Source organism: Ahaetulla prasina, chromosome 10, assembly GCF_028640845.1.
Source record: "Ahaetulla prasina isolate Xishuangbanna chromosome 10, ASM2864084v1, whole genome shotgun sequence".
Taxonomy (NCBI): domain Eukaryota; kingdom Metazoa; phylum Chordata; class Lepidosauria; order Squamata; family Colubridae; genus Ahaetulla; species Ahaetulla prasina.
In genome coordinates, this window is record NC_080548.1 from 4,475,602 (window position 1) to 4,489,908 (window position 14,307).

The window sequence follows — 14,307 nt, forward strand, 5'->3', positions numbered from 1 at the left end:
CTCTTGCCAGCCCTAGCCCTGTCGACTTGGGGGGGAGGGCTTTGAGTTTCTTAGCCCACCAAATGCTGGAATTTATCGCAGTGAGTAAAAACAGACAGCTGACATAATAATCCAGCAGGTTCTAGCTAGTAAAATTATTTATCAAGTTAACAAGGGAAGGACTTTTTTTTTTTTTTTTTAACTCAGGGCAGGTTGAGACTGGAGTCCAGAAGCTTTGAGAAATGAATGTTTTGGGTGGCACCACATGGGCTCCTTTTGATGATTACTATTTTTGTGGGGATTTATGTTTTATTCTTATGCACCGATCCGCCCAGGGATGTTATGCATAAGGTGGGCATCCACACCAGTCTCTGAAATATATGAAGAGTAGGTGCAGCTTCTGCCTGATCTCCTGTCCGAGGACAAAATCCAGGGGATCTTCCCAATGAGGGAGGAATTTGCATTCAATCTGTGTCCCCTGCTTTGAATGGGAGGGTCAAAGATCCCCTTCCGCTTTCCTTCTCTTTGTTTTGAAATTTTTTTTATTTGTACACATTAAAACATAAGACAAACATACAACATTTACATATATATCACTATTTCTTATCAGCTATTCAGAGCGGTCCTTTCTTACTATATATACATATTTTAATCCTATTTTACTTTTATTATCTATCTTCCTTTATTTCATCTACATTCTACCCTATTATTCAGTTTTCTTATCTTTCCTATTTTCTAACCATTCATACCATCTACACCAGACTTTATAATATTCTGTATCCTCTTTTTCTTTGATTTCTCTTGTGAGTTTATCCATCTCAGGGCATTCTAGAATTTTCTTAATTGAATCTTGGTGAGTTCTCTTTTTTTCCAATTTTGCACATACGCTATACGTGCCGCCCAGGGGTGGGTTCTAATTTTTTTTACTACTGGTTCTGTGGGTGTGGCTTATTTTGTGGGTGTGTCTTGATGTTCATGTGACACTGGGCATGGCTTGGCGGCCTGATCTTCGGACTTTTCACCGTGAGCTGAAAACGCACCTATTTACTCCAGCGGGACTGGCCTAAAATTTTATTGGGGTTATTTATATTTTAATGTTTTAAATTGTTTTAAATTCGGCCACCTTATAATATGTTTGTTTTAATTTCTTTTAATATTTATATTGTGATTTTTATTTGGCTGTACACCGCTCTGAGTCCTTCGGGAGAAGAGCGGTATAAAAATCGAATAAAATAAATAAATAAATAAAATAAATATGACTGGGTGAGAGTTGCTTGGCAATCAGGTGACTGGGTGGGCGTGGCCAATAACAATAAATAATAAAAATAATAAAGTATACAAAACAATAAGAGGTACTAAAAACCAACTTTCACACTACACACACACAACACAACACAACTGACTCACACACAATGTAAAAGCAGCTGCACTTCACCCAAAATGGCCCCTGCAACAAGCAGGAACTCCACACAGCCACATAAAGCTCAAAAACCAACTTTCACACTTTACACACACACACCACAACAAAATACAACTGACTCACACACACAAAATGCCACATACAGCTTTGTGAGATTTTGTGTGTTTGTGTAGTTAGAGTGAAACACTACAGAAACACACCAAATCTCAGAAAGCTGCACAAATATTTTATTTTATTATTTTATTTTATTTATATTTTTTAGATTGGGGTCTCCAACCTTAGTAACTTTAAGGTTTGTGGACCTTAAAGTTGGCTGAGGAACTTGGAAATTTAAGTCCACAAGCCTTAAAGTTACTATGGTTGGAGACCCGTTTTAGATAAAAGCAGCTAAATTTAAAACTTTCTTAACTTTTATTTATTTATTTATTTATTTATTTATTTATTTATTTATTTATTTATTTATTTATTTATTTATTTATTTATTTATTTATTTATTTATTTGATTTTTATACCGTCCTTCTCCCGAAGGACTCAGGGCGGTTTACAGCCAACATAAAACACAATTATAAATAGAATTAAAAACATTTTAAAAATGTTTTTAATTCTTGTTTAAGAATCCTTGTTTAAGGCTTCCTTGAGCGAATTGGTGAGGTCGTCTGGTAACATTGGATCGGTATGAGCTTGGGTACGAGTAATTGCCGGGGCTGCTAACTGTTGCACTGGGAGTATAGGTCGTGCTACTTCCTTGCGAGTACTGTTGTACTGAGGTAAACGGGAAAGGGCGTCCGCGAGGAAGTTGCACGACCTATACTCCCAGTGCAACAGTTAGAAAACATTTCAATAAAAACTCTTTCAATTAAAAAAAAAAAAACATTTTAAAAATCTTATTCAAATTGGCAAACCCCATTTAAAAACTATAATAAAACTTAAAAAACCCCAATTTAAAAAACGTAATGTATTAGGCCAGCCCTACATGGTGAAACAGAAAGGTCTTGAGTTCGTGGCGGAAGGTCCAGAGGTCAGGGAGTAATCGTAACCCCAGAGGAAGCTCATTCCAGAGGGTAGGTGTTTGAACAGAGAAGGCTCTCCCCCTGGGGATCGCCAGCCAACATTGTTTGGCTGAAGGCACCCTGAGGAGGCCCTCCCTGTGCGAGCGCACAGGTCGGTGGGAGGCTGTCGATGGCAGCAGGTGGTCCCATAAATAACCCGGTCCTGTGCCATGGAGCGCTTTAAAGGTGGTAACCAACACCTTGAATTGCACCCGGAAGACCACTGGCAACCAGTGCAGCCTGCGCAGGAGAGGTGTTATATGGGAGCCACAAGTAGCTCCCTCTATTACCCGCGCAGACGCATTCTGGACCAGTTGGAGCCTCCGGGTGCTCTTCAAGGGGAGTCCCATGTAGAGAGCGTTACAGTAGTCCAGGCGGGAAGTGACGAGGGCATGAGTGACCATGCATAGGGAATCCCGGTCTATGAAGGGGCGCAACTGGCAAATCAGGCGCACCTGATAAAAAGCTCCCCTGGCGACGGCCGTCATATGTTCTTCTAGTGACAGCCGAGCATCCAGGAGAATGCCCAAGTTGCGAACCCTCTCCATAGGGGCCAATGACTCAGCTTCAACAGTCAGCAATGAAACTAGCTGGCTGTACCGGGATGCCGGCATCCACAGCCACTCAGTCTTGGAGGGATTGAGTCGAAGCCTGTTTCTCCCCATCCAGACCCGCACGGCCTCCAGACACCGGGACATCACTTCAACGGCCTCGTTGGGGTGGTCAGGGGTGGAAATGTACAGCTGAGTATCATCAGCGTACTGGTGATATTGCACCCCAAAACCATGGATGATCTCACCCAGAGGCTTCATATAGATGTTGAACAGGAGAGGCGAGAGGACCGACCCCTGCGGCACCCCACACGAGAGGCGCCTCGCAGCTGATCTTTGCCCCCCTGCCAACACCATCTGCATCCGGTCAGAGAGATAGGAGGAGAACCACCGAAAAATGGTGCCCACCACTCCCAATCTCTCCAGCCATTGCATGGTCGATGATATCAAAAGCCGCTGAGAGATCTAATAGGACCAGGACAGAAGAACAACCTTTGTCCTGAGCCCTCCAGAGATCGACCAAGGCCGTCTCCATGCTGTACCCAGGTCGGAAACCGGACTGGAACAGGTCTAGATAGACAGATTCATCCAGGTACCGGGGAAGCTGTCGTGCCACCACACTCTCAACAACCTTCGCCACAAAGCGAAGGTTGGAGACAGGATGATAGTTCGATAAAATAGCTGGATCCAGGGAAGGCTTCTTGAGAAGGGGCCTCACCACCGCCTCTTTCAAGGCGGACAGGAAGACACCCTCCATCAAAGAAGCGTTAACAATTCCCTGTAACCAGCCTCGTGTAACCTCCTGTGTGGCCAGTACCAACCAGGAGGGACACGGTCCAACAAACATGTGGTCGCATTCAGCCTCCCCAGTATCCTGTCCATGTCCTCGGGAGCCACAGGATCAAACTCATCCCAGATAACCTCACCAAGAACGGCCTCCGTCATCCCACCTGAATCTACCCAATCAGAGTCCAGCCCATCCTGAATCTGAGAGATTTTATCATGCAGATATTGTCCAAAATCCTCAGCACGACCCTGCAAGGGGTCCTCCCGAGCTCCCTGATGAAGTAGGGAGTGGGTCACCATAAACAAGGCGGCTGGGCGGTTATCTGCCGATGCAATAAGGGTGGAAAAATACTCATGTTTTGCCACTCTTATTGCCACTAGATAGGTCTGAATATGAGACCTAACTAGTGTTCGATCAGATTCAGAACGGCTAGCCCTCCAATCGCTCTCTAGGCGTCATTTCCAGCGTTTCATCTCCCTCAGCTCCTCGGAATACCAAGGAGCTGGCCAAGATCGGCGCCGGATCAGAGGCCGCAAAGGCATGACTCGGTCCAGAGCCCCAGCCGCCGCCCTTTCCCAGGCGGTGACTAGTTCTTCCACCGAGCCGTGAGCTAGGTCCTCAGGAAATGGCCCAAGCTCCATCAGAAACCTCTCCGGGTCCATCAGGCGCCTGGGACGGAACCAACGAATCGATTCCGTCTCCCTGCGGTGTGGGTTTGCGGTTCTGAAGTCAAGTCGAAGGAGCGAATGATCTGACCATGACACGGGATTGATGACTAAATCCCCTAATTCTAGATCATTCAGCCACTGTCCAGAGACAAAAATCAGATCCAGTGTGTTTCCCCTGTTGTGAGTGGGACCATTAACTAACTGGGTCAGGTCCAGGGCCGTCATGGAAGCCATGAACTCCTGAGCTGCCGCCGATGACTCACCGACTGACGGCAAGTTGAAATCCCCCATAACCATAAGTCTGGGGGTATCAACCACCGTCCCGGCTATCACCTCCAGCAGCTCGGGCAGGGCTGCTGCCACACAACAAGGAGCCAGGTACGTGATCAGCATGCCCACCTGCAACCCCTGACCCCACTTCACAAAGAGGGACTCACATCCGGCTATCTGCGGGACAGTGACCTCCCTCGGTTCCAAACCTTCATTAATAATAACCGCCACCCCCCCACCCCTACCTTGGGCCCTTGGCTGATGAAATGCACGGAAGCCTGGTGGGCACATCTCAACAAGGGGGACCACCCCCCGTGCCCAACCAGGTCTCCGAAATACCCATCAGGTCCATACACCCCTCCTGTATAAGATCACAAATAATTGCTATCTAAAAACCCAACTCCTTAAAAGAAACCCAATTAACTATTTTTTAATAGTTTACTTACCCAATTGAGGCAGGCAGATTGAGTTGCTCACTGAGGAGATGGATTTTAGGCAGGCAGATTCAGTTGCTAGCTGATGCAACTGATTGCAGAAGCCAAAGGAAAACATGGTTTTGCAGCCCAAAAGGAGCAGTAATTAGGTAAGTGGGGGAGGGGGCGATTGGGTGGGCATGGGTGGTTGTAAGAGGTTGTAAAAACGTGATTTTAAAAGCCTGTGAGGATCAGGAAACTCATCTGGGTTCGCCAGAGGAAAAAAAGATTTTAAAAGGCTCCTCTGTCGATCCCATGAGGCTTGCCTCATGGCAGCCCAGAACCTCTTAAAAGGATTTTTTTCTACAAGCTCTTTAGCTTAAGAGCTTGTAGAAAACACGTTTTTTAAAGGTTCTGGTGATCAGGCAATTCAGCTGGGATCGCCAGAGGAGCCTTTTAAAACCTCTTGTTTTTACAACCTCGTCGGCCAAGGGAACCGGTTCGGGGGCGTGGCCAGCTGGGCATCGTTACCAGTTCTGCAAACTTGGCCAGATTTTTGCCAGCAGTTCTTAAGAACCAGTCAGAACCACTAGCAACCCATCATTGGTGCCGCCGTTAATATGTGTAGTATTAAGTATTGTGTATCATTTGTGTGGTTTTCTTTTGGGATCCCTAATAGGAATTGTTCTGGCTCTCCCTTCTATCCACTTTTTAATTTTAGCCCAAAATTGTTTTGCCACTGAGCATGTCCACCAAAGATGGTAATATGTTCCATAGTTACTCTTACACTTCCAACACTTTGGTGAGTTACTAGGGAACATCTTTGCTATTCTAGCTGGCGGAAAATGCCATCTATGAAACATTTTCATCTGGTTTTCCTTGTATGCTGTCGATATAGTCAATTTCATATTGAAAGGGAAGGACTTTTTCGTGTAGCAACTGCCTGATGTGGGGAAGGCATGCCTTTATATTTCACCTTTGGATTGTTCCCTGCCTCGTTCCATGTGTCTCACTTCTCTGCCTCCCCACCCCTCCCCGAATCAGGCTTGCCAATCTTGGCCAGTGAGGGGGAGTGCCAGGTGGGGAGGTGGGCTCAGAAACTCAAACGCATAGCAGCTTCTCCTTCGGGTGAGCTGTTGCCTAAAACATTCAGGTTTTTTATTTTCATTTTTAGCTCGCCACTTAAGTTGGAGTTTGTATACAGGTGGTGGGAATGGTGTATTACAATTAAGTACCTCGGATTGCATCTTGCTTCTCCGCCATGTCTTGCCTAACTTTCCGCTCCTGCCATGGCTGGCGATGGAGGGGAGAAGAGATGGCAAGGGGAGCCCTTTCTCACTCCATGCGTCTCGCTTCTCTGTCACTCCACCCCTCCTCACCTGCCACTCCCCCTCACCAGCTGAGATTGGCAAGCCTGATTCAGGGAGCTGAACCCACTGCTGCCGCCCAGGAGAAGAACATCAGAAATGGGCTGTCTCGCAGCGCCTCCTCTTTTCCTTCTTCTCCTGAGTGACAGCGGTGCGTCCGGCTCACCGAATCTGGCCTGCTGATCTCGGGTGCCAGAGGCTCTGACAGTCTGACCCGATCCTTGCTGCCAATGCTGTAGGCAAGAACTGCCACGCCGATCCCACTTCATGGCTGTGCAGACAGCCTGCACCGGCCACTGCTCAGAGCTCCGGTGCCAGTACTCCTCCCTTCAGGTCAACAGGGCTAAGGCTGGCAAGACTTTGTTTGCGGCTGCCACTAAGAGAAGGGGCGTGCAAGCTAGGGATTGTGGGAGCGGCCTCTGTGAGGCCATTCCAGGTGGATGGCAGGTGCATATGGGGCATGTTCCCCCACTGTTCAACCCCCCCCATGGCTCATCTCCTCACCTCATGCTGTTTGCACGGCAGCTGCACATGCATCTAAGTATTTTGGGGGGCTTATGTTTTGGGGGGGCTTATTATAGCATATGTGCTCAAAAGCCCAATTGGGCTTATTATCGGGACATGTCTTATTTTCGGGGAAACATGGTATGTATATGTATGTGTGTGTATGTATATATATAATGTGTGTACACACACACACACACACACATCACACATTGGGAGCAATGTGTGATTGCAATACATCCATATATATATATATAGCCTGAAGATGCCGAATGAGACTTCGTCGAAACGTCGCCAAGACACTTCCAATTTTACACGGGAGAAAACCCGAATAACCAAAGACCTACATACAAACACCCACGAAAACCTCAGAAAACATGTTTTCTGAGGTTTTGTAGGTCTTTGGTTATTCAGGTTTTCTCCATAAAATTGGAAGTGTCTTAACGCAACTGCAAGCACGAAGCTGAAGCCTAAAGATGACGAATGAGACTTCGTCGAAACATCGCCAAGACACTTCTAATTTTACGCAGGAGAAAACCCGAATAACCAAAGACCTATATACATATATATATGTACACACACACATCACACATTGGGAGCAATGTGTGATTGCAGCACATCCCAGAAGCACGAAGCTGAAGCCTGAAGATGACGAATGAGACTTCGTCGAAACGTCGCCAAGACACTTCCAATTTTACACGGGAGAAAACCCGAATAACCAAAGACCTACATACAAACACCCACGAAAACCTCAGAAAACATGTTTTCTGAGGTTTTGTAGGTCTTTGGTTATTCAGGTTTTCTCCATAAAATTGGAAGTGTCTTAACGCAACTGCAAGCATGAAGCTGAAGCCTAAAGATGACGAATGAGACTTCGTCGAAACATCGCCAAGACACTTCTAATTTTACGCAGGAGAAAACCCAAATAACCAAAGACCTATATACATATATATATGTACACACACACACACACACACACACACGTATCTAGACCCGTTCCAGTCCGGTTTCCGACCCGGATACAGCACGGAGACAGCGTTGGTCGCGTTGGTGGATGATCTCTGGAGGGCCAGAGACAGGGGTTATTCCTCTGCTCTGGTCCTATTAGACCTCTCAGCGGCTTTCGATACCATCGACCATGGTATCCTGCTGCACCGGTTGGAGGGATTGGGAGTGGGAGGCACCGTTTATCGGTGGTTCTCCTCCTATCTCTCCGACCGGTCGCAGACGGTGTTGACAGGGGGGCAGAGGTCGACCACGAGACACCTCACTTGTGGGGTGCCGCAGGGGTCGATTCTCTCACCCCTCCTGTTCAACATCTATATGAAGCCGTTGGGTGAGATCATCAGTGGCTTTGGGGTGAGATATCAACTGTACGCTGATGATACTCAGCTGTACTTTTCCACCCGGGCCACCCCAGCGAAGCTGTTGAAGTGCTGTCCCGGTGTTTGGAGGCCGTCTGGTCTGGATGGGGAGGAACAGGCTCAAGCTCAATCCTCCAAGACGGAGTGGCTGTGGATGCGGCACCCGATACAGTCAGCTGCAGCCGCAGCTGACTGTTGGGGCGAGTTATTGGCCCCAAAGGAGGAGTGCGCAGCTTGGGTGTTCTCCTGGATGCACGGCTGTCGTTTGAAGATCATTTGGCGGCCGTCTCCAGGAGAGCCTTCCACCAGGTTCGCCTGGTGCGCCAGTTGCGCCTTCCTTGATCGGGATGCCCTATGCACAGTCACTCACGCTCTGGTTACCTCCCGCCTGGATTATTGCAATGCTCTGTACATGGGGCTCCCCTTGAGATGCACTCGGAGGCTTCAGTTGGTCCAGAATGCAGCTGCGGGTGATAGAGAGTCACGCGTAGCTCACATGTGACACCTCTCCTGCGCAGACTGCACTGGCTTCCTGTTGCCTTCGGGTGCATTTCAAGGTCTTGGTAACCACCTTTAAAGCGCTCCATGGCTTGGGACCTGGGTACTTACGGGACCGCCTTCTGTTACCTCATGCCTCCCACCGACCCGTCGCTCCCACAGAGGGCCTTCTCAGGGTGCCGTCCGCCAGACAATGTCGGCTGGCGGCCCCAGAGGAAGATCCTTCTCTGTGGGGGCTACTCTTTGGAACGAACTCCCCTGGTTTCGTCAAATTTCTGACCTTCGGACTTTTCGCCGCGAACTGAAAACATATTTGTTTGTTTGTGCGGGGCTTTCTTAAATTGTTTAATTTTAAATTTTAAATTTTCTCTCTAGTTTTCATTGGGGTTTTTAGATTCATAATTCTTAATTATTTCGGCCATACTGTATAATAAGTTTTTTAATTGTATTTTAACTGTATATTGTTCTTTTTTATCTTGGCTGTACACCGCCCTGAGTCCTTCGGGAGAAGGGCGGTTTATAAATCCAATAAATAATAATAATAATAATAATAATAATGTATGTGTGTGTGTATTTCTTGATTCATTTATTCCAGCAGCCATTCCCTTCAATATTTCATTCTCAGCTTCTTTTATGTCTGCACTCTCCCAATATCTTTCCCCATGGTCTTCACACATGTCTCTGCAATATAACTCGTTTCCTTCTATTCCTAGCAGCCTTTATTCAGAAACCTGTTTTGTGCTTATGCCTTTTTTAGATAAAGTGGTGGTTGCACTCTATGATTATGAATCAACTCATGAAGGAGATCTGCTACTTCGTACAGGAGAACATCTGAGGATAGTAGAAGAGTAAGTCGGTTCCCATTGTGGGGCATGATGTGATTCATCAGCAAAAGGAATTAACTCTGTCTGAAAATATCTAAATTGCATTGAAGGCTTGCATTCCACTAGGAAGTGCAGCTTCTAATCACGTTATTATCAGTAATATTGGCCCATGAGGACTTAGACATACATTTATACTGTCAAAGGTTTCTTTGTGGGCTGTGAGAGCCTTCAAGATTAATTCAGATCAACTGATATAAAACTACAAAGCCTTGTAAGTATGTTTGTGTACACACACACACACACACACACACACACAAACACGCAAACACACACAAACACAAACCAAAACAATGTGAGAATTCCATGTTTTTGTCATGGTTGAATTCAGTCTCTGAGTATGGACTTTCTACCAAGGCACACAAATTCATTTACTGCCTCTAATCGTTCGTATATGCATAAGTTGTAAAGTGTATTAAAAAAAGCCTGATTGGCAGGCTGCAATAGCCATCTTGATCTATTGGACACCCTGCTCTCCCCAATGGATTCTCTGGTGTTGGAATACTTCCCACCCAAGTTCATTGCCCTGAGTGAAGGGATGGTGGTGAGGTTCCTTTTCATAAAACACATCACAAAAATTCAAAGGGCCGTGGTGGCTCAGGCTGTAAGAAGCCTGTTATTAAAACACAGCAGCCTGCAATTACTGCAGGTTCGAGCCCCACCAGGCCCAAGGTTGACTCAGCCTTCCATCCTTTATAAGGTAGGTAAAATGAGGACCCAGATTGTTGGGGGGGGCAATAAAAGTTGACTTTGTAAACTATACAAATAGAATGAGACTATTGCCTTACACACTGTAAGCCGCCCTGAGTCTTCGGAGAAGGGCGGGATATAAATGTAAATTTTAAAAAAAATTCATTGTGCAAAAATTATACTGTGATAATGGGAAGGAGCTCCTTGTTTGGGACTAGTGCCTGGTGTCCAGCTGACATGGCTAAAGAAACACAAACTGGAAGAAGGAGGAATAGGGTTGTCCAAACCTCCATTGGGTTCATTCTCTGCCTTTGTCTCTTGGGTAGGGATGGGGTTGAAGAATAAGGAGATGGACAGACAACTCTTCTCTCTTTTAGGACAGGGGAATGGTGGAAAGCTCAGTCTCTCACCACAGGACAAGTGGGCTATATACCATGCAACTTTGTCGCCAAGTTGAACACACTGGAGCAAGAGCCGTGAGTATGAAGAATTGTTCTTCTCCATGCCCGTTAGCCACAAACAGCCTGTATTTTTAAGGGTATCGAAACAGGTAGTCCTTGATTTACAACCATTCATTTAGTGACTGTTCAAAGTCACGATGGTCTGAAAAATTGTGACAACTGGTCCTTGAACTGTAGCATCCTGTAGTCATGTGATCATCATTTGCGACCTTCATAGCCAACTTTTGACAAGCAAAGTCACGATCACATGGTGCCTTACTTAACAACCATGGCAAAACAGGTTATAAAATCAAGTGCTTCATTTAATAATCACTACTTAACAACAAATTAAGGGGCGTGCATAAGAGCACCAGCGTGCCTACCGTTCCTGTCCTAATGTTCCCTTTGGTTGTATTCAATTTGTGTGGTTATTTCATGCTTATACTTATATATATTGTTGTGTTTGACAAAATAAATAAATAAATAAAATCTTTTGCTTCTAATTATGGTTGTTAAGTCAAGGACAGAGCATAATGATTAAACTTCAGCCCAAATCAAGTTTATTCAAGTTCAGGCTATTAGTAAATGAATGTATTGATAAATCTTTCTGTTGATTGCATTAAGAAAGTTTCATTTTTATTTTTTTAATAGAATGCAAATGTTATTTATGCAGGTATGCTACTAAAAAATGCATGTGTTTTTGTGTGTTTTATATATTTTTTCTGTGGAATGAAAATTTGTGTTTCTATTGTACTTTTTTAAAAAATGTAGCCACTCACACAGATACAGTTAGTCCTTGACTTACAACGGCACTGAAAAAAGTGACTTATGACCATTTTTCACACTTATGGCTGTTGTAACATCCCCATGGTCCTGTGATTTACATTCAGATGCTTGACAACTGACTCATATTTTTGACAGTTGCAAAGTCAACGGGGAAACCAGATTCACTTAACCATGTCACTAATTTAACAATTGCAGTGATTCACTTAAGAAATGTGGCAAGAAAAGTCAAAAAGTGGGGCAAAACTCACTTAACAATTTTCTCACTTAGCAATTTAAATGTTGGGCTCAATTGTGGTCATAAGTTGAGGACTTTCTGTATATTCAATTGCTAAAGCTGAGTCCTTCACTGTCAGCTCAGCTCCTCTTCTCCAATCATAAGTATAAACCCAGTAAAAGGAGTTAGACGTCCACATTCCTAATGTGTGGTCCAACAATCTCAATCTCAGCAACTGTTTGTCAGGCCTGGAAGCCATAGTATCTTGGTGCCCTCAGGATCCAGGCCTGCCACAATCTTACCATGGGAAGTTGGGAGGGGGGATTGCATGAGTGAAGTAGAATTAGCCATAACAAAACTTTGCAGAGAAGTTCAAGGCCATGGTGTCTGACAGCTGTGCAGAGTAGAAAGTGGAGGTTGTCTTCTGAAGGAAATGATTGGAGCAGTGGTGGACATGTGGGAGAAGTGGGCAAGGTCTTGAATTTTCTTTTGGGTAACAAAAACCCAGAAGCTCTCAGATTCGGGTTTTCCCAGATGTGCCAATATGACATCTCTAATAAAAGTTAGCTTTGAGGAATCGCAAGCTCCGGAGTTTGATTTCGTTGTGGGTGTTACCTGGAACCCTGACACTGTGGACTTCAGCTCCCAGAAAGGGGAATTCTGGAACCAACTGCAAGAGGTGGTCTTACACCTTTAGAAGGCACCAGGTTAGAGAAGACTGAGCCAGGGAGTCCAAGGAAGAAGATAATGCTACCACAGACTATTTTGTTGATCCTATAAATTTATATTGTGAAACAAAGCAAATGAGTAGCAAATCTGAGTAGAACTACAAAAGATGCAGAAATTTACATATATCACAAGAACATGTGAACAAATGCATCCAGGAAACTAGAAACCTATCAGCCTGATATCAATACTTGGGAAGATTCTGGAAAAAATAATCAAGCAACGAATCTGCAAACACCTTCATAACCAAAAGCCATCATGGGTTTGTCAAAAACAGATCATGCCAGGCAAATCTTATTGCATTCTTTGACAAAGTAACAAAATTAGTGGACCAGAGAAATGCTGTGGATATAATTTACTTGGACTTCAGTAAGGCATTTGATAAAGTAGACCATGGGTGTCAAACTTGATCATGTCAAGGGCCTCGTCATGATGTATTACAACGTTTTTTGCCTTTACGGAGCCAAGGTGGGCGTGGCCTGCAATGACGTATCCAACCTGTGGGCCGCCAGTTTGACAAGCCTGAAGTAGACCGTAACCTACTACTTGATAAGATAGATAAATGTGGATTAGATAGCATTACCACCAGATAAATTTATAACAGGCTGACTAATTACACTTAATATGTAGTCCTCAATAGAATTGCATCTACATGGAGGGAAGTATGCAGAAGGGTACTCCAAGACTCTGTCTTAGGTCCAGTACACTTCAATATCTTAATCAATGATTTAGATGAGGGGATAGATGGGAAATTTATCAGATTTGCAGATGACATCAAGCTGGCAGGAATAGCCAACACTCTAGAAGATAGGCTTAAGATCCAGATGGATCTTGACAACCTTGAACATTGGGCCCTATCTAACAAAATAATAATTTTTGCTGCTCTTCTCTGCACTCTTTCTAGAGTCTTAACATCTTTTTTACATTGTGGTGAGCAAAACTGGATGCAGCATTACAAGTATCGTCTTACCAAGGCATTATAAAGTGGTATTAACATTTTATGTGATCTTGATACTAATGTTAATGCAGCCTAGGATTGCACTGTGGTTTTTGGCAGTTTGTAGCACACTGCTGGCTCTCTTCTTAAAAATGCTGGCTCATATTTAAGTGATTGTCCACTAGAACTCCAAGATCCCTCTCATAGTTATTACTATTGAACCAGGCACTGCCTATACTATTCCTGTGCATTTGGGTTTTAAGAAGAGATTGAACAACCATTTGTCTGAAATTATTTATTTATTTATTTTGTCGAGTACATATTAGATAATATATATAAGCATGAACTGAATACATAAAATGAATACAATTAAAGGGAACATTAGGACAGGAACGATAGGCACGCTGGTGCTCTTATGCACGCCCCTTACAGACCTCTTAGGAATGGGGTGAGGCCAACAGTAAACAGTCTTAGGTTAAAGTTTTGGGGATTTGGGGCTGAGACCACAGAGTCTGGTAGTTCATTCCAGGCATTAACAACTCTGTTACTGAAGTCATATTTTCTGCAATCGAGTTTGGAGCGGTTCACTTTAAGTTTGCATCTATTGTGTGCTTGTGTATTGTTGTGGTTGAAGCTGAAGTAGTCATTGACAGGAAGGACATTGGAGCAGATGATTTTATGAGCTATGCTCAGGTCATACCGAAGGCGGCGTACTTCTAAATTTTCTAAACCCAGAATTTCAGGTCTGGTGGCATAAGGTATT

At 44.6% G+C, this 14,307-nt stretch overlaps 1 protein-coding gene across 2 annotated transcripts in view; it reads left to right on the plus strand.

Annotated features, from left to right (window-relative positions):
* Nucleotides 1-14,307, plus strand: part of LCK (LCK proto-oncogene, Src family tyrosine kinase) — a 59,835-nt gene that overhangs the window by 17,535 nt on the left and 27,993 nt on the right. For both annotated transcript variants that reach the window (XM_058195391.1, XM_058195392.1), the window contains exons 4-5: nucleotides 9,628-9,718; nucleotides 10,819-10,917. In XM_058195391.1, the coding sequence (XP_058051374.1) occupies nucleotides 9,628-9,718; nucleotides 10,819-10,917 (190 nt within the window). The remainder of the gene's footprint in view (nucleotides 1-9,627; nucleotides 9,719-10,818; nucleotides 10,918-14,307) is intronic.